We start from the raw sequence: 24,809 nt of genomic DNA, 5'->3' as shown, positions 1-24,809 counted from the left end.
CTACATGCTAACTTTAACAAAAATTGGGGTGGTGGGTCTGTCCAGTGTTCTTCTTCCATATCTCAATGGGAAAGACAGTTTTCTGCACTTTTGGTCTTGAAACGACGTAGCTTCACAATACTTATCTGCCAAACAAGCCTCTTTGCAATCTCTTTCAGTCTTGGATGATAAAATTGCATAATAAAGATCTTCTTCCCATACAGTGTTCTCCAACATAGACATTGTATTGTTTCTATAGCCCTCATTGTTTATCTTTAGCTCGCAACCCAAACTATGGAGACTCTCATCTTTGAAGCTGAAACCAGGAATACAGTTGCATATGGCTGTCTGATTCAGGAGAGTACAATAAGCATTAAACCCACAAATTCCCTTGGGTTCACACTTATTGATCGGGGATTCCCAGTTGATCGACCAAAGCTTATTCTTCTGATTCATAATAATGGAATAGACTCTAATGATCCCATCAACATCGATAGCCACGCGGTAAAAAACCGTCCGGTTGGTAGGTTTACCGGCGAATAGATTATATATAGTGAAACCAGTATTATTAAGCAAATACAGGTGACCATCATCATCAAGATTTAATGTCACATTGTCACTTTGACCATACGTACCTGATGCCCAATATGCTTTTGAATTTGTTTGTGGATTTTCATTTGGGTATTGAACAAGGTTGCCGTCTGATTGCATGCTGAGCATAAATATTCCAGTGGAGTGATCGGTTTCTGATACACTAGAGAACAACTCCTTCCCTGAGACTAGACGTTGACCTGGAAGAAGGGTATCAGTAGGGGAATCAAAACTTTGCCAAATGATCTTTCCAGTTGAATTATATAGAACGAAATTGCCAGTGTCAAGCATGGAAGCCCAAGAGGCAGATTGGGAATCATCTGCAATAGATTTTTCTTTGCCTTGTGGTGTGTCTTGCAGGATCAACCTTCCATCACTGGTAAGGAGCAATGTGGCATTTCTAGACAAAGGTGGATCGTCTCTGTTTGACGTCCATACGACTGTGTGTTGAGTTATTTGGGCAAACCAAATTCCAATGGCAAACCCATTTCCTTTTGGATAAAATCCGAAGGCAAATGTACCAGAAGGAGATAGCCATGATGATGATGAATTGGTTGAGGAAGGGGAGAGAGAAGATCCTAAACCAATGTTGGATGATCTTTGTTGAGCTGCTACTACTGCAGAAATGTAAAGTGCAGAGAGTAGTAGAAACACAAAGGTATAGGACGCCATGAGAATTGGAATAGAGTAATTCTTTTGTTTGGGTGAGCTGCAATTGTGTATACCTAGTAGTCTCTTCTTATAGTTACTACTAACAATATATTGATCAAATATGGAGTTCCACCTTACATGGAAACTTAATATTCAGTTCTCTTATCAAATGCAACTCCGTAACGCATGTAGAATCCTACATTATATCTATAGACTTTAAAGATTTTATTCATTATTGTTTCTATCTACAATAGTAGAGATTATATATATACAACCCTAGCCAGCTGTACCGTGAACAAGAAGAGTTAAATGTGAACCGGTTGCTGGATTTGGTTTACAAGAGAATATGATAAACTAGGAAACTACACCCAAGAGACTATCGTCTAAGGATGAAATATTACTTCTTGGGAAACTCTCCATTGAGTCGCAGTTGGATTACATTTCTTTATTAGTTTTAAACCCTACTTTTCTTGTTACCAGCCGGCTAACCCTTCGTTCTCCAACCCCATCTCACACCATCCAGAAGGTGAGACGACCACCTCTGGGGTGTGGGAACCTGGTCACATGGCCTCCACACCAGCACCTGTGCCAGTGGAAGAGTAGGCATGGGAATCTACCCAAGGAGAAAGGGTGTCATTTCACGGCACCCTATGAGAGGACGTAGGGGGATGTGATCAAGTATGAAGTAGCATTCTTTTTCCCTAATATATATTAATATATAAGGAGAGATAATACTACCCAATCGCGTGGCACCAAGGGGCCAATGGGAGCACATGTCCAGGCATCCAACAGGGAGGGTGGGGTTGTAATTTAGCCTCCCTTGTGTTTGGGCGTAGGAGCACTCGATCGGGTAGCATTCTTTTCTCCTTACTATATATTATTAAGGGAAAGGGTTCCCTGAAAGATATCATGCCCCTTACACCAATAGGGACGAGATGCTCATTTCATTGCCCATGTGTTTGGGCGTAGGACCACATGACCAGATGGCATTCTTCTCCTATTAATTAACATATGGGAAAAAGAAAGCTACGGTCCAAACACAAGGGGAATGCAAAATTAACACCCAGTCCATTAGCAAATAAGAAATACCAACCATGTTGATAACCTTGTCCACATTCTCATTGGGCCCACGTTGGTGCAAGGGCCACTCAATCAGGTTGCGATCTTCTATCATTAATATATATAGTATGGACTTTGGATTAGTGGTTTATCCTATTTTAGATTCCAATTTAATTAAATATTTTTCTATGTATTAATATGCATATTTATTTATGTACATGGACAATTATGGTATTTTGATTATTATGTAATTACATGCGAAGTGATCAAATTCTGTTCAAGTCAAACATACATGATATAATTCAGCAACTTCCAAGGTTACATTTGAAAATATTTTTGCTATGCTGTGATGTTTATGTTCTAGGAGTGTTTCTTCCTTCAAGGGGCACTTATGCAAGAAAGAGAACATCAAAACTATATCATCTAGTTTACAATTGATGGAAGGCTTCAAGATTACACAACTTTGACTGGGTTACATGGCATTGTAAAAGAACTGGAGGAAGGAGGAATTGGTACCTCTGTGGTCCCTTCTAACATTAATACCACCTTCTTCATGGAGGGACGAAGAGAGGGCTCATCCTGGATACACAAAATTGCCATCCAAACCATTATATCCAATCTTCTTTTGTCCACCTCTTCGTCACCCACCAGCTTATGGAGCTCATCAGTCTCAAAACAGTGGTAGACCCAATGTGTGAGGATGATTTCTTCTTCCAGAACATTCATATTGATTCCCCTTCTACAGCATATTATCTCCAAAAGCACAACCCCGTAATTGTAAACATGGGCTTTAACTGTTATAGGCAAGTTCAAGTGCCACTCGGGTGCAACATACCCCCTTGTCCCTCTAATCCCAGTTTGAGTCCTAGTTTGGTCTGCGTTTAACAGCTTTGACAATCCAAAATCAGCAATCTTTGGACATCGGTTCTGGTCCATGAGGATGTTTTGAGGCTTTATGTCACAGTGAATGATCTGGGTGTCACATTCTTCATGTAGGTAGAGGATACGTTTTGCTATGTTGAGAGCAATTCCCATCCTTTCATGCCAACATGGTGGTATTTCAGATTTGAAGAGGAAGTCTGCAAGTGATCCATTGCTCATATACTCATACACCAAAAGCCTATTTGGACCATCACAACAATAACCAAGCAATTGCACTAGGTTCCTATGATGAGTTTTGGCAATTACTCTCATCGTAGTCTGGAATTCTATTTGTGTTTCATTCAACAATTTGTGTAGTCTCTTGACAGCTACATTCCTGCTATCATTTGGTAAGGTTCCTTTAAAAACAGTGCTGAAAGCTCCCCTACCCACCACTTCTTTCAAACCTTGTGTCACTTTCTCAAGCTAACCAAATGTAAATGATCGAAGTCCAAACTCCTCTACTAATCCTTTGTTTCCCTCATCTGAGATTTTTTGTATGCCCAAACACGTACCAGTAAACAAGAAAGCCAAAAAATGCTAATACCAGAAATGCAAAAGCATTAAATCCAAGACTGATTATTAAGATACCTCTGCTTGGTCTGCCTTTACTTGATCCGCCCTTGCTTTCTTTTGTTACCCCATGATCACTTGGAGTTGGAGGAGGGCAGGTGGGGCTACAAGCCATCCTGCTGACTTTAACAAAAGTTAAGGTGGTGGTTGTATCTAGTATTCTTCTTCCATATCTCAATGGGAGCTTCCTTTTTGTGCACACTTTGTCTCTAAACGTTGCAGCTTCCCAGTCATTTTCTTCCAAGCAAGCCTTTTGGCATTCTCCTTCAGTTTGGAATGATAAAACTGAATATTGATTCTCTTCCATTCTGTGTTCACTAACGTATACATAGAGATGCTATTTTGTGTTCCATTTCCGCAACCCTGATCAACTTCTAACTTTTCCTGGCAACCCAAATTTTGGCGACTCTCATTGATGAAGTTGAAACCAGGAATACAGTTGCATACGGCCGTCTAATTCATGAGAGCACAATAACCATTCAAGCCGCAAAGACCCTTGTATGTACACTAATCGTTCGATGATCCCAGTCGATCCACACCGTTAATGGAATATACTCAGAAGAGAGAATCAATATCGAGAGTCATGCGGTAAAAAACTTTCTTGTTGATGAAACTTCCACCGGTGAATAGATTTCGTCTAGTGAAACCAGTAGTATTCGGCAAAGACAGGTATCCATTAGCATCAAGATTTAATGTCACGTTGTCTCCTTGCCCACCAGTCCATGATGTCCAATATGAATATGGAGCTGTGTCTGGAGTTTTAATGGGGCTATTGAACAAGGTTACCGTCACTCTGCATCTTGAGCCGGAATATTCCAATTGATTGGTCTGTTTCTGATACACTAGAGAACAGCTCCTTCCCTGAGAGTAGGCGTTGACCTGGTAGAAGGGTGTTAGTAGGGGAATCAAACTTTGCCATAAGGTCTTTCCACTTGAACTGAATCGAACGAAATTTCCGGTGTCAAGCATGGAAGCCGAAGAGGCAGATTGCGAATCATCTGCAATAGATTTTTGTTGGTCTTGTTGTGTGGGTTGTAGGATCAACCTACCATATCATTGGTAAGGTTCAACGTAGCGTTGCTAGACAAAGGTGGATCGTCAGGGTTTGATGTCCACACGACTGTATGTTGAGGTGTTTGAGTAAACCATATTCCCATGGCAAACCCATTTCCTTTTGGATAAAATCCAAAAACAAATCGACCAGAAGAAGAAAGCCATGATGATGAATTGGTGGAGGAAGGGGAAAGAGAGGAACCTAAGCTTATAATGTTGGATGATCTAATTTGTTGAGCTGCTACTATTGCAGAAAAAAATAAAGTGCAGAGAAGAGTTGAAACACAAAAGTAGCAGCAGCCATGAGTATCAGAAGAAGGTTGTTGGTTGGGGAGAGAATGGATCCAATCTCTTAATTGGTTGTGATCTGCAATTCTGCTGCTGGCCTCTTTTTATTGTTTGCTGGTAACAAGGTTATTAGTCAAGGTTGGTAGTCAAGGTCTCCAAAAACTTTTTTCTTTTTTTGGTAAAAGAAGTCCAATGACTCAGAAAAAGAAAGAAGACTTAGTCATCATTTTATAGAATGCGAGTACAAAACGCTAGAATAATTAAGTCTTACGTCCACTAGAAATCATTGAGAAGTGATTGGTGAACCATTATCTCCGTCTTCCCAATTTGGACACTTCTAATTTATTTCTGGGCTATCATCTTATTCCTCTTCCCAGGTTGGACACGTTTAATTAATTTTTGTCCAAGGAATTCATGCAGGATCGCACATGGTGATCGAACGCGTCAACTGGGGCTTGTCCTTAAGTTGCAACTGGGGTGCCTTTTGTTTTTTTATAGTTTTTCTCTCCTTTTCTAATCAATTTCATTACCGCATCAAAAAAAGGCTGAATAAGATTGACCTTGTAAGTTTTCCCTTTTATTTTAATATATTCTTATTCACCCATTTAAAAAAAAAAAAAAAAAGAGAGATTGACTTTTCATTTGATTTCAAAGGTAATAGAATTCAGATTTGATTAAATGTACAAGATGAAGAATTTCCAAATTTGCATATTTCTCTTCCTCCAAATGTGATATACAATTGTACAAAAGGCTAGCTTAATAATCAAATCACATTCTGAGTTTGCTTTAAACTCTTTTTAATTAATACATCTCCATTCTCCTTTAAAAGATTGTAGAGAGTAGGGGAAGACCAAGACCAACCTTTTTTAAGAACCCCTCATCCGTAGAAGCAAAGAGAAGGCACGATTAAAGAGTAAGTGTTCAATGTCTTCCTCTACATTAGAATGCAAACAGCCGTTTGAAATAAAAATATATTTATATGCCTCGGAGAAAAGCTGAAAATGGGCTAAGCACATTTTATAAATTTTACTGGAATTACAACATTCATAGCTTTCTCATTAAAATTCCATTTCTTATGATTCAAACTTCTTTTGAAAACTTACTCCAAACACTCTTAAATGAGTTTAAATTTAGAAACCATTTTAGGACAATGATTGGGGAAATGAGTCTTGGAAGACCCCCCCCCCAAAAAAAATCCTTATAAAATAATGTCCAAATTATAAAATTTTCAAACCTTTTTCAAAGACTGGCAGTTAAATCATGAAACTTAAACTAATTTCATAGTCATTTATTCAATATGTTGACTTGGGAAACGTTACTAATCATATTTTAATCATTTCTTAAGCTATTTTTTTACAAAGAAATTCAGAACATCATGAGGGTTAATAGGAATTGCAGTTTTGAAAACTTATACTGCTACATTTTGGTGCACATTGCACATCATTTCCTATCCCGTTATGGGGTGATAAAATGAGATATTTACATCTATATATACGGGACCCATGTCCATTCATGGTTCTAACAGCCATATGGTAGCGATTACATAATTCAAATGTGACTAGAGTAGGCATTTTATGTACTTTTTAAATAATTTTATTATGTCAAATAATCGCAAACAAGCATCCAAAAATAAATCTTTTAACGGAATTTTACATTATATACTACCGCCTAAAAATTGAAAATAAAATTCAACATGTACTTTTTCCGTGTAAAATTTTCCTAGTGAAAGTTTTACAAGTATTATTCTATATAGAAACAGGCTAGGCCTGAAGGAAAAAGATTAATTTATTTCGGTGGTGGAGTCATGGCACTGCAACTCCTAACTGCTGACTTTAACAAAGATGGTGGTGGTAGTTGTATCCAGTACTCTTCTTCCATATCTCAATGGGAAAGACAGTTTTCGACACTGCTTGTCTGGAAACGATGTAGCTTCACAGTATTTGTCTGCCAAACAAGCCTCATTGCATTCTTTTTCAGTCGTGGATGATAAAATTGCATAATATGGATTTTCTTCCCATTCGGTGTTCTTCATCGTAGACATTATTTCTTTTCCAGAGACTTCAGCATTTACTTTTCGCTCACAACCCAAACCATGACGACTCTCATCTTTGAAGCTGAAACCAGGAATACAGTTGCATATGGCCGTCTGATTCATGAGAGTACAATAAGCGTTTAACCCACAAATGCCCTTTGGGTCACACTTATCGGTCGATGATTCCCAGTTGATCGACCAGTTACTCTTACGGTACATACTAATGGAATAGACTCTGAAGATCCCATCAACATCGATCGTCATACGGTGAAAAACCGTCCGGTGTTTCCCGGAAGTTCCGCCGGCGAATAGATTATATATAGTGACACCATTACTATTAACCAAATAAAGGTGACCATCATCGTCAAGATTTAATGTCACGTTGTCTCCTTGACCATTCGTACCTGATGCCCAATATGATTTTGGGGTTGTTTGTGGATTTTCATTTGGGTATTGAACAAGGTTGCCGTCAGATTGCATGTTGAGCTTGAATATTCCGGTGGTGTGATCGGTTTCTGATAGACTAGAGAACAGCTCATAACCTGCGTGTAGAGCTTGACCTGGAAGAAGGGTATCGGTAGGGAAATCAAAACTTTGCCAAATGATCTTTCCTGTTGAATTATATAGAACGAAATTGCCGGTGTCAAGCATGGAAGCCCAAGAGGCAGACTGGGAATCATCTGCAATAGATTTTTCTTCGTCTTGGTTTGTGTCTTTCACGATCAACCTTCCATCACTGGTAAGGAGCAGCGTCGCATTACTAGAATAGGGTTGATCGTCTCGGTTTGATGTCCATATGATCGTATGTTGAGGTATTTGGGCAAACCAAATTCCAATGGCAAAGCCATTTCCTTGTGGATAAAATCCAAAAGCAAATTGACGAGAAGGAGAAAGCCATGATGATGATGAATTGGTGGCGGAAGGGGAGAGAGAGGAACCTAAGCTAATTTTGGATGATCTTTGTTCATGTACTGCTAGTACTGTTGAAATATAGAGTGCAGAGAGGAATAGAAACACAAATGTAGAAGACGCCATGAGAATTGGAAGAGAGTAGTTCGTTGGTTGGGTGATCTTCAATTGTGTATAGCCTCTTTTTATAGTTTCTGCTAACAAGAATAGTCAAGGTTGCTTGGTTCTTCCATGAACCCTTCTTCAGGGATAGAGAAAGAAGGGACTCTGTCTACATAATCCATTGTGTCGTAGTTGGATTACATTTCTTTGTCAGGTTTTTTGACAATTCAAACCTGACTTTTTCTTGTTTCTAGTAACAATATAAAGAACTCAAAAGAAATAACCTTTTCCCGCGCTCTTACTTTTCCATAACTACTCTACACCTCCTGCTTTGACCGCTCAACAAAGATGATTCCGATTTCAACATAATTAAGCCTTGTTTCCTTTCTCTCCCTATCGTCTCTTTTTTTTTTTTTTTTTTTTTTTGATGAAACCTATCGTCTACTCACCATGGCAATCAACCCGCCTTGGAACTGAGGTACCTTAGCCTTGAGGGTGGTCAAGGCTGAGAATTTCTGACCTTAAATCAGGGCAAGAATGGATCAGAGTCGTGGCATCAATCTAAGCCCAGTCTAGCTCAGTCTGACCTTATATTTTTCTTCTTCTCGGCCTGGCTCAGCCCGTACGTCTCTCTTTTCGCTCTCCTCACGGCTAAGGTCGGTCAAGGTTAATCTGGCCTGGTTCTAAAGGCGGGTCAATTAGATTTTTTAAATTCTAAGTCAAGGTTGTGTTAGGCCCAGGCCCAACTACGGATACATAAGGATGAACTGAGGTTTTAAAAAGGCCGATCCAACCAAACCTTTTTGCAACCCTGACTTAATTTGTTATTGAAATTTGGTTTGCTCAACCATCTAAAAAGACGATTTTGTAGATGAAAAACATTTATGAGTCACGTGTATCTAAAGATGCTAAATTGCCCCTTAACTTTATAAGAAAAAAAAAAATGCCCTTTTCGAGCTATGGTGGGTACATTTTACAAGCAACACATGACCAAGAAAAACGCATTGGAAATCTTTATCTGTTCTAGGGTTCATGTTAAAAGTAACACAACACCAGTATAAAAATCTCATTCGGGAAGTTCTCTTCTTACTAGGAAATGTTGGGACTATTCCATTGTGTATTTTATGGTCTGGATCAGCTCCCTATAGATGAAGGTTTCATGTATAATTTCGTGAGACTGCTATTTTTTTCGCCATTGGAGACTTTTTTTTTTTTTTACTGTGTCAAAGATAAGGCAATGAGCCAATGACCACATCCGAAAGAGTTAAAAAACCCCTGGGGCATATTAGGAAAATAATCCAACAATTCTGGTGGATTAATCCAAGAATCAACTCCAATTGGAATCGATGACTGTTGATTCTGATCTGAATTAGCAAGCCAATCAGCGCCGCCGAATGTACAATTTACAATGACAACGTACAACCAAAACGAGCACTGAGGAAGTCCCAGACGTGAGATCACTCTCTCATCCCTGGACTCTATGGAGAAGATTCCTATCCGAGAATTATCGGGTGTGAAACTTGACAGGAAAACTAAATTCAATAAAAGAGTTAGTAGCGTTACGTGCATCTGATTTAGGGTTTAACTGCTTCAAAATCTTGAGGTTTTACACTCGTATTTGGTTTCATTTCCTCTCTGAATCTCTCTGTGTCTGATCGTGATTACTGATTCACAGGGATTTCTCTGTTTCTTCCTTCATTCTTTCACTCTGTCTGTCACTACTCTAGCCATGGCGGACACCTATTGGAATCAACAACCGCATAAATATCAAACTGCGGCCATGCCTAAACACCCTCACACTGACTACGGTAAGTTCGTTTTTCTTAAACGTGGATTTCATGGAGTGTTTTTGCTTACTATTGATTCTTTGCGCAATGATTTGGATAAATTTTCTTCTCTTTTGTCCAATCTTTTAAAATTAGTTGTTTAATGGTTGAATGTCGCCTTCCTATGCATCTTCCCCTACAGTTCAAAAAGGTTTTCTACCCAAGAAACCAGGTTTTGAACATAGCTATTAGTGATTCTAAATCCTAAAATCATTTGAATGGCCTACAGTATATAAAATACAAAAATGAATAATGGAAAGAAATCGATCACATACCCGTTGAGCGTGAATGAAGTCCCTAAATCAAGGTTGATGCTTTCACTACGAACTATGATGAAGAACCACGCAATATGGGTCCTTCTACTGAAATATTTTGTAGCCTCTTACTCTGGGATCTTCTCTCTGTCTCTACACTAGCTCTGTGAGAAAGCAGTGCTCTCAAAATATTATTATGAGTATAACGGCTGCAGGAACTGTCAGTATTCTATATATAATAAAATCCCTAAACCCTATTCCATTCCCACAATAGAATAAGCCTAGAAGTTTCCTAATTACAGTGGTCCTTATTCTCTTGGGCCCAATGGTCAATTAGTATCAGTTAAGCCCACATAAGAGTCCTAACAATCTCCCACTTGGGCTACACTGATACTGATGTCTTCCTATTGACATCTGGCCAAATAATCCCAAGATTGAATACCACTCAATACAAACTTTGATCCAATCAATAATCCCTATTGTTGAACAATAGTAGAAAATACACTTAAATATACGGCATATAACTATCTAATGTTACAAACAATAGAAAATTATCAATTCAAATCACCTAGAAACATATATATAAGGAATTATATTATAACTGTGATCACATAAGATATATCCTTCCTTATAGGTCTGTTCCTGATCTAAAGATCAACCTACCTTGAAAATCTCACAAGTAGAGAACTTTGATATTAATCAATACTTAGGCAAACTGTCATTTTCTTGTATTAATAGCTCACTTTGGCATACAACCTATGGTTAACAACCCCCATGGATTTAGGCTAAATACTACCATAAATCACGAAACTTGGCTAAACACCTCTATTAACTATGACTCGTCAAAGTAAACCATAATAATCATATAATAATATGATGAGAGAGAATATAAATGAACACTATACTGAAAAGTAAACATCCTCAATATAGATTGTGCTCATAATGTATGATCTAACAAAATAATGCTTATTACAATACCACTATAGATAAGTAAACTCCCATTAAACAAACATATCAAAAGATTCCATCACACCGATGTTAGAAACATGAGTCTTAAAATTTTCCACTGGAAGAGCTTTGGTCAGAGGATCAGCAACCATCTCTTCAGTAATAATATACTCAACAACGATCTCCCTAGTGTTGATCTTCTCACGAACCAGAAGATATTTATTCTCAATGTGTTTAGAGCTGCTAGACCTCTTGTTATTCTTTGCAAAGAAAATAGCAGAAATATTGTCACACCACAAATACAAAGGCTTAGAGATGGAATCTACAACCTTCAATTCAGATATGAAATTTCTCAGCCACACTGCCTGCTTGGTAGCCTCATAAAGTGCCACAAACTCAGCTTGCATAGTGGATGAAGCTAAAATAGTTTGTTTGGCACTCTTCCAAGAAATAGCTCCTCCTCCCAATATAAAAATATATCTAGAGGTAGACTTTCTATCATTAGTACACCCACTGAAGTCCGAGTCAGAATACCCCACAACTTCAAATTTCTCTAATTTACTGAACACTAGCTTAAAGTCCTTTGTCCGCTGTAGATAACGCATGACCTTCTTAGCTGCAGTCCAATGAGCCAGACCGGCATCAGATTGAAACCTGTCAAGTACACTGATTGCAAAGGCAATGTCAAGGTGAGTACAATCTCGTGCACACATCAAACTTCCAACAGCAGAGGCATAAGGATTGGTATTCATTGAGCTCCTCTCAATATCATTCTGATGGGTGCTTCACCACCAGAACATTTAGACATATTAAACCTCTTTAAAACTCTATCAAGATATGCCCATTGTGATAGCCCAAGTAACCTCCACAGCCTATTATGACTAATCTCGATTCCAAGCACATAACTAGCTTCACCCATGTCCTTCATTTCAAATTTTTCTGAAAGAAAACCCTTGGCCTCCATCAATAAATTCTTGTTGTTGCTAGCCAATAGAATGTCATCCACATAGAGCACACAAAAGATGAAACTACTCCCACTGAATTTCAGATATATGCACTGGTCGATTGAATTCTCTACAAAACCAAAAGAAGTCACAACTCGATCAAATTTTAAGTACCATTGTTGAGATGCTTGCCTTAACCCATAAAGAGACTTTTTCAACATATAAACAAAGTCCTCTTTATCCTTTTCCTCAAAACCTTTTGGTTGTCTCATGTACACTTGCTCTGATAGCTCTCTATTCAGAAAGGTTGTTTTCACATCCATCTCATGTAACTCTATATCAAAATGGGCAACAATGGCCATAATAATTCTGAATGAGCCCTTTGATGAGACAGGTGAGAAGGTTTCCTTGTAATCTATCCCCTCTCGCTGAGTAAAATCCTTTATCACGAGTCTAGCTTTGTAGCGTTCTACTCTACCTTGAGAATCTGTCTTGGTTTTGAAAACCCACTTGGATGCAATAGCCTTACAATCTTTTGGAATTTACACTAATTCTCATACTCCATTGTTGCTAATGGATAACAGTTCTTCCTTTATTGCTTCTACCCATTTGTCTGAATGCTTATGATTAACTGCTTGAAGAAAAGTAATAGGGTCTTCTTCTTGTCCTATGTCAAACTCACACTCATTCAAATAAAAAATATAATCAGAGTGCAGAGAAGGCTTGCGCACTCTAGTAGACCTCCTTATAGGTTCAGGTAGAAGACTGCCAATATTAGCAATATCAGGAGGTGATGGTGGGTCTGCAATAGCAATATCTATCCCAACTTGTAAATCATATTCAATTGGAGTTTGAGTGACTATATCATCAGACATGATGGGATTGAGATCAAGAAGTGAATTTCTCAACTCAATAGGTGATATCTCAGGGGTGTCATACTCCCCTTCTTCAAAAGAGAAATTACGAGGTGTTCTAGATTCTTCATTGCATTCAACAAATCTAGCATAAGCGGTCTCTACAATTTTGTGTCCTGGGCTAGGACAATAGAATCTATACCCTGTAGACCTCTCTGGATATCCCACAAAATAACAATTTGTAGTCCTTGAGTCAAAAAATTTTTCCTGAGGGTTAAAGACTTTGGCTTCTGCCTGACATCCCCACACTCGAAAGTGTCTAAGGCTAGGCATTCTGCCACTCCAGAGTTCATAGGGAGTCTTATTCACAGACATACTTGGCACTCTATTGAGAAGATAAACAGCAGTTTTAAGTGCCTCTCCCCATAAGGATTCTGGTAAGGTGGTATTGTTCACCATAGAATGGACCATGTCTTTCAGAGTACGATTTCTTCTTTTCGCTACTCCATTCTGCTGAGGTATTTCAGGTATGGAATATTGAGGAGCTATCCCATGTTCTTGCAAGAATTTTGCAAAAGGACTAAGAAACTGCTCAAAAGTACCACTTCTCCCATAATATTCTCCACCCCTATCGGATCTGACCACTTTGATCTTCTTGGAGTGGACAAGTTCAACTTCAGCTTTAAAAATCTTGAAAACATTTAGAGCACTAGATTTCTCACTGATAAGGAAGATATACCCATATCTTGACCAATCATCAATAAAAGTTATGAAATAACGGTGCCCAGTGAGTGTAGGGATAGGAAAAGACCCACAGATGTCAGTGTGAATGAGGTCTAATACTTCAATGCTGCGAGTAGCATTCTTTTTCTTGAAAATTGTCATCTTTCCTTTAATGCAATCTATACATGTTTTCATGTCCTGAAAATCAATATTTTTCAATATCCCTTCCTTTACCAACCTTTTCATCCTCTTGGTTGAAATATGGCCCAACATTCTATGCCATAACATAGAAGATTTCTCATCAATCAGAGAGCGTTTCACTCCCACATTCAGAACCCATGAAGATTTATAATTCAATCTATAAATCTCATCAACAAGAGTACTACTACCAATAGAGACAAAATCATATAATAAGCAAAAGCCAACTTGATTAAAATTAACAGAATAACGGTCTGAACAAAGTCTAGAAACTGAAATCAAATTCCTCCTCATAGAGAGAACATAAACAACATCCTTCAAATCAATAAATAAGTCTGAATGAAAAAATAATCTAATAGTTCCTATGGCTTCCACTTCAACTCTAGCTCCATTGCCCACGAACACCGTCACTTCATCCTTGCTTGGCACCCTCCTGCTTAGGAACCCCTGTAAGGAATGAGTGACGTAAATAGATGATGCAGAATTTAACCACCATGAACCAATTGGTATATTAATCAAGCAAGATTCAAAACATACTAAGGATAGATTCATACCATCATCCTTCTTTTTTCTCAAAGTTGGGCTTCCTCTAAAAACAATCCTTCTTCATGTGCCCTTTGGCCTTGCACCAAAAACACTCTATGCCACTCATGTCTTTTTGTCCCCCAGATTCTTTGAAATATTGTTTTCCGTTCTTGTTCTTCCCTACTTTAATTGGAGTGAATTTTCCTTTCTTAAAAAACTTCTTGATCCCTTTGCTAGGTCTCATAGAAGATGAAGTCTTACCTTGAGTAAGATTGGCACTTTCAACTTTGGTCCTATTAATTGTTCCCTCTTCCTGGGTTACCATAATAATCAATTCATCAAGACCCCATTTATCTTTCAATGTATTATAAGTAGTCTTAAGAGTCTTGTAGTTCTCAGGTAGAGAGTTTAAAGCAATGGTGACAACAAAGTCATCATCAAAGTTAATACATGTACATCTGATCTTGTTTCTCAGGGAAACCAGTTCCAGTATATGCTCTCTAGCACTTCTTACTCCATCAAATCTAGCCTCAGTCAATTGGCTCATGAGATCGTGAGCCTGTGATTTCTTAGAGCTATCAAACTTAGCATTTATAGTAGCCAAATACTCAGAAGCAGTGTCCTTTTTAGCAACACTATTCTTGATAGACTCAGGCAAAGCACTTTTAATAACAACCAAGGACTTTCTATTTGCAGTGACCCACTTGTTATAATCCCCTTTCTCAGTTTGGGTACTGGTTGCAGTAGGTTCAGCTGGTTTGGTGGTCCTAGTACACAGGTCTAGGTCCTTGAGAATCATGTAGACCTCTAAGTCTTAAATCCATTTGTTGAAATTATCCACAGTAAGCTTAGGAATATTAAGTATACCAAAACTAGAAGACACTCTGTTGAATATTTCAATAAAGAATATTCTATTCAACATACAGATATATATGTAAAAGAATAAGCATGTAACAATTAGCAAAATTAAACATTACAAAACTCAATTATCAATTACTTCAAAAGTGTCAACCGGAACTACATTCCTGACCTTTGGGTCTAAAACATACTGGTCCACTCAAGTTTCTGCTATTACTGCGAGACTTCTTCTAACTTTCCAAAAGTACAGTCATCTTTGAATGGACATCATCTTCTAGGTTGAGAAATTCTTATTCTGTTTTTCACTTGCTTTAACTTTAACTTTTCTTTAATAATGTCACCTTTGGGTGAACATTAACAACCATGCTACCAACCATTATTCTCTGTCTTTTCAAACAAAGAAGACCTTTGATTTGTATTCTATTATAATAAGGTTGAACTTTACCACTTTGGTGGATTCCATCCAATTTTACTGTAATAGTCTACAAATTCATTCCGACAGCTAAAAGTGGGATTGTTTAAGCATGAATAAAAAAAAAATATTCATAAACTAAAGCATGAACTATCATTACCAAGAATAAACAAGTTCATATTCTGATATGCAAGTAATGTATGAGTTGATTTCTTTTATTTCTTCCAATTAATAGGAAAGTTATGAAGAATCTTTAAACACCCATACTTCTAACTTATACAAAATATACTATAAAAGTTAACCAAAATTAGGCTCATAATATATCAAAACGAAGAACACGAAAAACTGGACTCAACGTAAAAAAACCAGGGTGAAAAATTCTTCACCGTTTGCCCATACGAGCCATTTGAAGTTGCAAAAAAAAATGGATCAAAATCAATATAATTTGCCCAAGCCAACCGGTTCGGCCAAGTGGTCTAATCTGGTTCGAGCATATTAGTTCCGAGTCAAAAATCTGGGTCCTTTGGGTCGGGTATCTGGGTCAAATGGTCAACCTTTGACCGAGTCAAACAGGTTGGTCATGAGTTGACCCACTACACCTCCAAATCAACTCAGTAGGATTTTCGAGTTGACCCAGCAATGACTCGTCGCCTTCTTTTTTTTTTTGTTGACACGTGCCAGCGCGTTCGGAGTTTTTCGATGACTTGGGGCATACTGTCGCGACCTTCTTCTAGTGCTCTACAACTTTTGTGAAAAAAGTTTTCCCATACGGGACCTTTAAGCTAGAGTAAGACAATGATTTTCATAAATTGAAACCCAAACTTTTTTTTTTTTTAAATAATTTCTTGATTCTAGCACTATAGTTTAGGCTCTGATACCAATTGTTAGTGATTCTAAATCCTAGAATCATTTGAATGGCCTACAGTATATAGAATACAAGAATGAATAATGGAAAGAAATCGATCACATACCCGTTGAGCGTGAATGAAATTCCTAAATCAAGGTTGACGCTTGCACCACGACCTATGATAAAGAACCACGCAATATGAGTCTTTCTACTGAGATCTTCTGCAGCCACTTACTCTAGGATCTTCTCTCTGTCTCTACACTAGCTCTGTGAGAAAGCAGTGCTCCCAAAATATTATTATCAGTGTAACGGCTGCAGGGACCGTCAGTATTCTATATATAATAGAATCCCTAAACCCTATTCTATTCCCACAATAGAATAGGTCTAGAAGTTTCCTAATTAGAATGGTCCTTATTCTCTTGAGCCCAATGGGTCAATCAGTATCAGTTAAGCCCACATAAAAATCCTAACAATAGCAACGTTGCAAAAAATCGGGTTTTGAACATAGCAACATTGCTTCGAACTTTTGGCTTTTGGCTTGTGGGCATTTGCTTTACCCCTTGCCTTTGTGGATTTCCTTCGGTATGGTTGTGATGCGTTTGATAAAAGTTGTGTGTGTATATTGAATGTACTTGAAATAGGATCTTGGCCAAGTGGAAGGCAGACTGACTAAGTGGAAATTGGAACTTTAATGTCAGTGCACTTGAAGGCCTTTGACACAGGTTTCCCTCGGCATTTTTCAAATTAGGCGTTAGGTCCGTTGTCTTTCTACTTAGGTGTTTGGTTCTGTTGGCTTTCATGACTGCTTCCTGCTGGGTACAAGTGCCTGTGAAGAGTGTTGCTGGGTAAGAAATAGCATGGCTGAAATAGCTAGAAAAGACATGAGTGCTTGTGAAGAATTAGAATTCATCTCCTACAGTGAACTGTAAAAGAAAAAGAAGAAACTAAGTCATTTTAGGAAAATTCACTTCTTTTTTTGCTTTGAGTCTAACTTTTGAAAGGGATCATCATCCGATGAAGGATTAGCTGCAGCTCAATCTTGATTAAATCCTGATGGAATAGTTTAGTGGTTGAATTTTAAATCTGCTTCTCACGTTGCGAAGTTCTGGTGGATATCTTTACTTAAAATGTTCAGAGGCAATAAACGTTATTGTTGTCATTTCTGAGCTTAAAATTTTTCTTAAATAAATATTACAGTTGTGAGAATCCATTGAAACTTAGAAGCTTTAAGGGCTTAGCTTTCTGATAAAGTCTTACAGGGAGGAACAGAGAAATGCTACAGTTGCTATGCATTGTCTCAGACATGATATTTTTTAGCTCATCTTCTTTCTGCTACTATGCTCTATTATACCATCTAAGATTCGAATTTAGTTGAAATGAAGTTCATCCCCCATATCTTTAACATCTGCAGATCTCCCTCCCCCTATGATGCCTTCAGGTCACGAGATGCTCAATTATTTGCCACGTAATGATGATCGTGATGGGCCTTACAGTTTAAAGGACACATAAACCATTGGATCAGCATACGACCACTATCTCCATGGTATGGTATCCTGGCTTTTGGTGTTTGCCTAGTCTAGCGTGATTTGTTTTCATTGCTTTTCACTCTGTTGGCTTCTAGAACCAACTCTTTCGTATACTAAAGTTTCTATTTATGTCATGCAGCATGGTGGAGACTCACTTGTACTCTGTTTTGTGGATTTCACAAATCCAGTATGTGCCACAACTTGTTTGAATGCCTTGCAAGGTACTGATTCCAGTCATCATCTTTAACCAAGGTATTGGTATTTACTGGTGCCTGGGGAAATATGATTTGCCCATGTGATTGGTGCATATGTTACAAGGGCCATTTCCACTGTAATACCATGTAGCACAGTAAAATCATTTTGCTTGATGTTTTAGGGTGCTTTTTGTCCATATTGTGGGTGGTGAGGGTATGGAGGGGAACTTGTGCTTTTTGTTATGTGAAGGTTTTATCCTTTTGTGGGACCAACATTGTTATAATTCCATTTCCTTTTAAGAAAAATGTTTGTCTTTAGACCCTTTGGGATCTTCAAGAGATGCTGACTTTGCTCTGAGTGTCTTGTGCAGATTATAAAATGGATGATCATAAACCCAGTTCTCCCTTCCTGAGGCTGCAGTTTTCGAGGTATCCTGGTCCAAGATCTGGCCCCGCACATCGTGGTAATCGATAGATCAGGCCTGCGGTGGGAATTTTCTAGCGTTGACTTGACAATGGATTAGAGGATGCAGATCTTATATTTTTCTGGTATTTCCTGAGAGATTTTCATTGTGGATTTTACTGATCTAACTGAAATCAGGTTGCTCAAGATCAGCCATACAACCTATGATAATTTGGGGTTGAAAAGTGGGAATCAGTTATGGGATGGGTTTTGATTTTGGTCATACAGTGAGAAATGGTGTGTTCCTCTGATGGACTGTCAAATTTGATTGATAACGTTGTCAGGAAGTTGGAGCCTCCTTATGCTAGAATTCGGAAAGTTTAGTTGTGCATTTGACAATGTTGTAATTACATTTTATGATCAACAGATCAACTGGTTCTCATTATGATTTTCATTTTACCTGCACTCGAATATCTGGGGAAGGCTTTCTTTCAGTGCAGGATTTGGTGACCTACAATGACCTGGGAATTTGTTGTGCCGTTTGCCCCTGCTCACCTTTCGTAGAAGAGGATACTTGGTCTAAAGGCCTAGATGTCTGCATGATGATGGAGTTGATTTCATGTTTTGCCCAGCTGGTCTATTTGGGATCTGATGGATTATGACAATGTCCAATCGCAATGCGATGCCTTGCGCAATGGAGTCGAATCTCTGGTGATTTGGTGAACTGCTTCCATTGATTTCATTAATTGTATTGTAGCCTAGGTGTTGTAAGCAAGTGCAATTGAATCATGGAGTATTGGGAGGATTAAACTTGAATGTTAATTCCCTGGGTAATAATCTGTAATTATATTATTAAGTTGCAGGAAATTCTTTTCTTTGTAGACATGAAATCCTTGAAACGTATTATGTATGTATGACAATGCCCTCATTTTATTGTGTGTTTTTGTTTCCTTTTTTGATGGAGATGGTTCTCTCCATGGCCTTGTTATTGTGCAGGTAACTCAGCTGCTATTCAAACTGATTGGAAATGGAATTATATCAGGGGCATCTCTAACTACCAAAATATGGAAAGGAAAGAAACATACGCAAGAAGATTACTCAAGATCCCACATGGTCACTAGACAACCCTACTTTCCCAAAAAGAATATGCACTCTTGTACTCTGAAAATAGTATCACAATGATCAGAAAATTAGAAAAATGAAGAGTTAAGGACGGCACCTGGCACTGTTTTGCAGAAAGTTTCAAGAACTTCTAGCAGGTAATGATTGAAAATACAGTTTATATGGAGCATGCGGCATCAATACTGTAACTGAAACAATAATAGGATATTGCAGTTGTTGAGTTTGAACTCTTTAACAGTTGGAACAATCTTTCAAAACAGTAGTCCTTTATTTGCATTTAAGTAGGGTTGTTACTACCTACAACAAATGGTCTGGAAGAACTCATCAATGGAAAAAAAAATTTACCGCTCAGCATCATAACCGAAATAATGATTGAGAAATGAAATTGCTCAGTTTAAACTGGACAGTTGATCTGAATTCTTAACAGTATCCTGACTTATCCCTCTCCCCAACCACGCCCACCAACCACCATCCCCACCCCCCCACCCCCCCCAAAAAAAAAAAACCCTTAAAAATTGTGGTCTGCTATAAATACTCTTTTTCAAAGGATTGCAACTCCAGCAAATTGTTTATCTTCTCAAGAATTCGTGGTAGAAGAACTCATCAAAGGACAAACGATTCACTGCACACCAAATAGGGAGAGTAAACAGATCTGAGGCTAAATAAAAGGATAAAGGAAAACTGAAACTGGTAAAGATGCCAGACCTGGATTTTTACAAAGTAATCTTTTACAAATATCTATCGAGTCTGGGTGCAATCCAGGGAGGACGAGCTGAGAAAATGGCAAGCATGCAGTCTTGTTAATGTTCTGTAGCAGCTGTAATCAACAAAATATTGACAGAGATCACCACCGGTCCCATGAGATGCAGTTTCAGTGTACAGGAAAAGGAGTTACCTGCACATTATTCCTCCCACGAAAAGGTGGGTACCCATTCAAAAGCTCGAAAAGAATTGCACCAATGCTCCACATATCAACCTGCATGAGAAACCTAAGAGTTTCAGTGGCTATTTTGAACAAGTAAAAAAGTCTAAAATTTTGTTTACCTTCTCATCATATTTTTGGAATTGCAGAACTTCAGGAGCCATGTACATAGGGGACCCGCAAACAGTCTCAACAGAGTCACCTGGATGTAAAATTCTGTTTCCACAACCTTATGTATTCTCATATTACTTATGGATGGAGCTCACTTTCATTAAATGACAAGAAAATGGATGGAAACTAATAATTTGAATTACCTTGAGAGACCAAAATCAGAAATCTTTAATACTGCATCACTGTCAGGGGTAGAGAGGAGAATATTCTGCTCCAAAGAAAAAATCCATGCAAATCTATTGTAAGAAACGCTAATTTCTCATTGAAGCCTCTGTTTGTTTCAATAGAAAATGTTTTGCAGGAGTTGCTTGAAAGAAAAATGAAATTGTATTAGTTGTTTGACAGAAATACAAGACGAAGCTCTACATTATGACTTCCATTTTAATTTTATGCATATTTTATTCTACAAAAAGTGGTTGCATCTTGGTCCATGATGCAACTGCCACCCATAGGGGACACCAAATTCATGTATGGATATATTTTATTCCTCATTCAACCATGCCCTGCTTAAATATGCTTCTTTGTTATGTACAAATGCAACCCCCCCCCCCCCCCCCCCCCCCCCCCCAAAAAAAAAAAAAGAAGGAAAAAAGAATAAATGGCAAAGTAACACATATAAAAGTTCATAGAATTTCTAGAAAAGAAATAAAGAAATAAATAAAATGAAGGGAATACTAATATGGTGACACCATAAACATATGCAGCCTGCACAATCATGGATCAAGGGGTCGGAAGTCATTGGGCCCCTTCACCTGTAGTATTATTTCCTCTTAGAGAGGGGCTTAGACCCTTAAGACTCCAAATAGTCGAAGTGGTAACTCTAACCATCCACACAAGAGCTTAAACATGGACAGATGAACATTGCTCTCAATGATTGATGACCTTTGAGAGAGACCATGCATAGGAGAGATTAATATAGGCATTGGGTTATGGCATTTCAAAAGCTGCACACATCTGGAAAATTATCCAGACCAATGAGTTGGGGGATCCCACTGTAAGGTCCTCCATGTGCGTGTGGAGACATTCGCACTAGACCATCCCACAGTGAGAACAACCACAACCCCCCCCCCCCCCAAAAAAAAAAAAAAACTGTTGGGTAAGATAAAGTGTATGGCAAGGGAATACAACTTTGGGGTCACCCATGGTGGGAGAATGACTAATGTGTGAGTGTTAGTGTGTGCATGTTCAAGTTATGGATTTCTTTACCTCAGGTTTCAAATCACGATGGATAATGTGGTGGGCTCGCAGAACTTGCAAACCAGCTCCTGTGCAAAAGTATCAAGAGCATCCACTGTTGATTACAAAAAAAGCAGCAGTACCAGAAAGAGCAGTTGTTTAATCAGTTACTGAAGAAAGAAGTACCAAGCTGCAGTGTAAATCTTCTGACAATTGATTCTTGAATCCTCCCATTCTTCCGAAGGAAAGAAGCTAGATTACCCCCTGCACAGAACTCCAAGACCAGGTATATGCACGCTTCAACCTGATGGAGAAGATAAATCAATTTTTCTGTGTTGCGTTTCAGTGGATTATTCCAAAGAACTTAAAAGAACAAAAAATAAGGGATGTTTTTATAGGCCTCTCAGAATTAGTGTACAACTTAATATCTGGCTAGTTTTACTTTGAAGTGCACTAATTCTGAATTTTTTCATTGGGACAGTTGAAGCATTATCTGATCTCCAAAACAAAATTATATTCGGTACCCACGCAAAGACACTTGAGACAATTTACTCACTGGTGGGTTGAAAATTGAATAAAAACAGCCTCCCATATAATCAGTGAATCGTTTTAATTAACTTGCACAACTTAAACCCTCCAGGTTTTGCACAAGGCAGCTCGCCAGCGATCTCTGTCAATGCAAGTGAAGGAGACAAACTCCAGTTTCCGAACAGTTCAACGAATGCTAAAGATCTTTCTCACAGCAAGAGAATCTATTCGAGTATTTATCCCCCATATTCATCATTGATTTACCACTATCGTTTTCCCGGTCCAATTTTCCCTGAGAGGAAATAATAAACCCAATTATTTCAGAACTTCTCCGTTTAGTCAACATTTTTTCAAACACCCTTGTACCCTGATGGCATAACCTTCTCAGTATCTGATTTCCAAGATGGGTTTTTTCGTTTAAAGCAAATTACTAATTCTGCTAGAACAAAATTTAGCTCATCCGAACAAACGATTAAGCAAGGAAATATTCAAAAATTGTTTTCATTCATTTTATTCTGTTGGCAAACTGGGTAATAGCTGAGTTGACCAATGGAAGTAACTAACCCAGTCAGCTAAGTCCCAAAACTCAAAAGAAAGCTAGTGTGATACAAGAACATAAACCATGGTAAGGGGCAATAAAGCTTGAAAGAATGAAAATTTAGGAGATTGGTAAATAATCAAAGAAGAATTGATCGAAACAGAGTTGGAAAAAACCAACCTCAAAAACGTTTATAAGGCGAATAATATTGGGGTGACTGACACTGGACAAGAAGTTGAGCTCGCAGTCCAAGCAACACCTGAGGTTTCTGTTCAACTTCGAGAGATCGATTTGCTTCACTGCCACCTCTTCCCCGCTGAATCGGTGCTGCCCCTTCCAGACGATCGATTGGGGACCTTCTCCTACTTTCCCTTTCAAGATATACTCCCCAACCGTGGCTATTCCAAACTCAGACGAGATATCCATAGTCTCGTCCTCCATCCCTTCATACTTCACCATTCACTGACAAACCTCTCGATCGAACACCACTATTACACCATTGAACTATTTGGAATTTTCCATTGGAGAACACTGGAACATCGTAGATGAAACTGTTCCGACCGATTCTTGTACGAAATGACATATCTATCCTCTGCTGTGAGAGGATAACGATTGAGACAGGGAAGCGGTGCAGGAGCGGCTCCTGCACATGACAGATAACTTTTTCCATTTTCTAATAAAGATAGGATCCGCTGCTCACTTATCGTACGGGTCAGCATTCAGCAGCCGGCATCTATCCCATCTTCTCTCATTATAAATTATAAGGATAAAGAAGATTATACCTGAAAATAAAAGGAACAGAATGTTAATTCTTATGACTTGGTGATGGTACGAGCAACTAATTCATTTTCATTTTAATATCTTCTTTCTTTTTTCTTCTCATTTTCTTTTTCAGTTGTTCTAGTGTTGCTGGTAGGCTGATGCACACCAGAAGGATTGGCACACTCGTGAAGATCCGAGTCCGATGATGATAAGCATCAATGGACTGTTGGATGAATAATAGAAGGGAGGACAGCACGAGTACTAACGGTATATTGGGGTATTTTACAAGAGTATTGATACAGCCAAATTGATCTCTCGATGGGGAAATGACATGTGTCGCCCCTAAGACACGTGTCTTCCACCAGATAAGGGTCGGCCTTCGTCTGACTATCGAAGGGTCGGCCTTCGGCTAAGTCTCGGATCCATGCGTCTAACAGACCCTCCAGGTCCCTCAAGTCTCGTCCTCGGACTCAGGAAACCTATCTAATAAGCCGAGGGGAGGGGACCGAGCCGTGCTCAAGTAGGAAGGCGGAACCTAAGGCAGGCAACTAGGGGTTTCGGCCTCTTTGCACCTAGCTACGGATTAAAGACTACCTTACTAAGAGGGACACAGAAGGCGAGAGAAATGAAAGACAAAGGATTCATGCATTCATAAAGCCCGAAGGCAAAGATTACAAGACAGGCCTGAAGGCCGTAGTTACATTCAAAGCCCGAAGGCTGATTACATAAGGCCTAAAGGCCAAGACTACAAGAAGCCCGAACGCTGATTACATAACAAAAAGGGGGTGGTTTGAGCTGAGGCCCGAGGTGACCTCAAGGGGCGTCCGTCGGGTTCGCGGCCTCGTCTTCAGCTTGGAGGGTCTCCTGATTCGAACCTCCGTGGCCGGGAGTCAGGGGGACTTCTCGATGTAGCTGAACCT

The 24,809-nt window shown here is 38.8% G+C and overlaps 2 protein-coding genes and 2 pseudogenes across 3 annotated transcripts; 1 reads left to right on the top strand and 3 right to left on the bottom strand.

The window, feature by feature from the left end:
* LOC122074416 (G-type lectin S-receptor-like serine/threonine-protein kinase LECRK3) lies at positions 1–1,242 on the bottom strand. The gene has a single exon (XM_042639234.1). It carries the CDS (start codon positions 1,240–1,242, stop codon positions 1–3), a length of 1,242 nt encoding a protein of 413 aa, XP_042495168.1.
* A 1,491-nt stretch (positions 1,243–2,733) lies between these two features.
* LOC122074415 lies at positions 2,734–8,182 on the bottom strand (annotated as a pseudogene).
* A 9,811-nt stretch (positions 8,183–17,993) lies between these two features.
* Positions 17,994–19,553, top strand: LOC122074414 (annotated as a pseudogene).
* Positions 19,554–20,041: 488 nt separating this feature from the next.
* On the bottom strand, positions 20,042–23,748 carry LOC122073069 (serine/threonine-protein kinase ATG1t-like). Of its 2 annotated transcripts, none has more exons than XM_042637577.1 (8): positions 23,308–23,748; positions 22,248–22,365; positions 22,092–22,150; positions 21,029–21,093; positions 20,837–20,930; positions 20,688–20,768; positions 20,498–20,564; positions 20,042–20,414 (listed from the first exon to the last, which is right to left on the bottom strand). In XM_042637577.1, the coding sequence occupies exons 1-8, from the start codon at positions 23,584–23,586 to the stop codon at positions 20,362–20,364; spliced, it is 816 nt and encodes a 271-aa protein (XP_042493511.1). In that variant the 5' UTR covers positions 23,587–23,748; the 3' UTR covers positions 20,042–20,361. The 2 variants fall into 2 exon arrangements, with proteins under 2 accessions (XP_042493511.1, XP_042493510.1); XM_042637576.1 differs by having other exon boundaries at positions 20,498–20,609; positions 23,308–23,745.
* Between the last annotated feature and the right edge of the window lie 1,061 nt (positions 23,749–24,809).

The sequence above is a fragment of the Macadamia integrifolia genome, chromosome 3 (genome assembly GCF_013358625.1).
Source record: "Macadamia integrifolia cultivar HAES 741 chromosome 3, SCU_Mint_v3, whole genome shotgun sequence".
Classification (NCBI taxonomy): domain Eukaryota; kingdom Viridiplantae; phylum Streptophyta; class Magnoliopsida; order Proteales; family Proteaceae; genus Macadamia; species Macadamia integrifolia.
The sequence above is the reverse complement of the archived record's forward strand: the minus strand, read 5'-3'. Positions and strand labels throughout refer to the sequence as shown.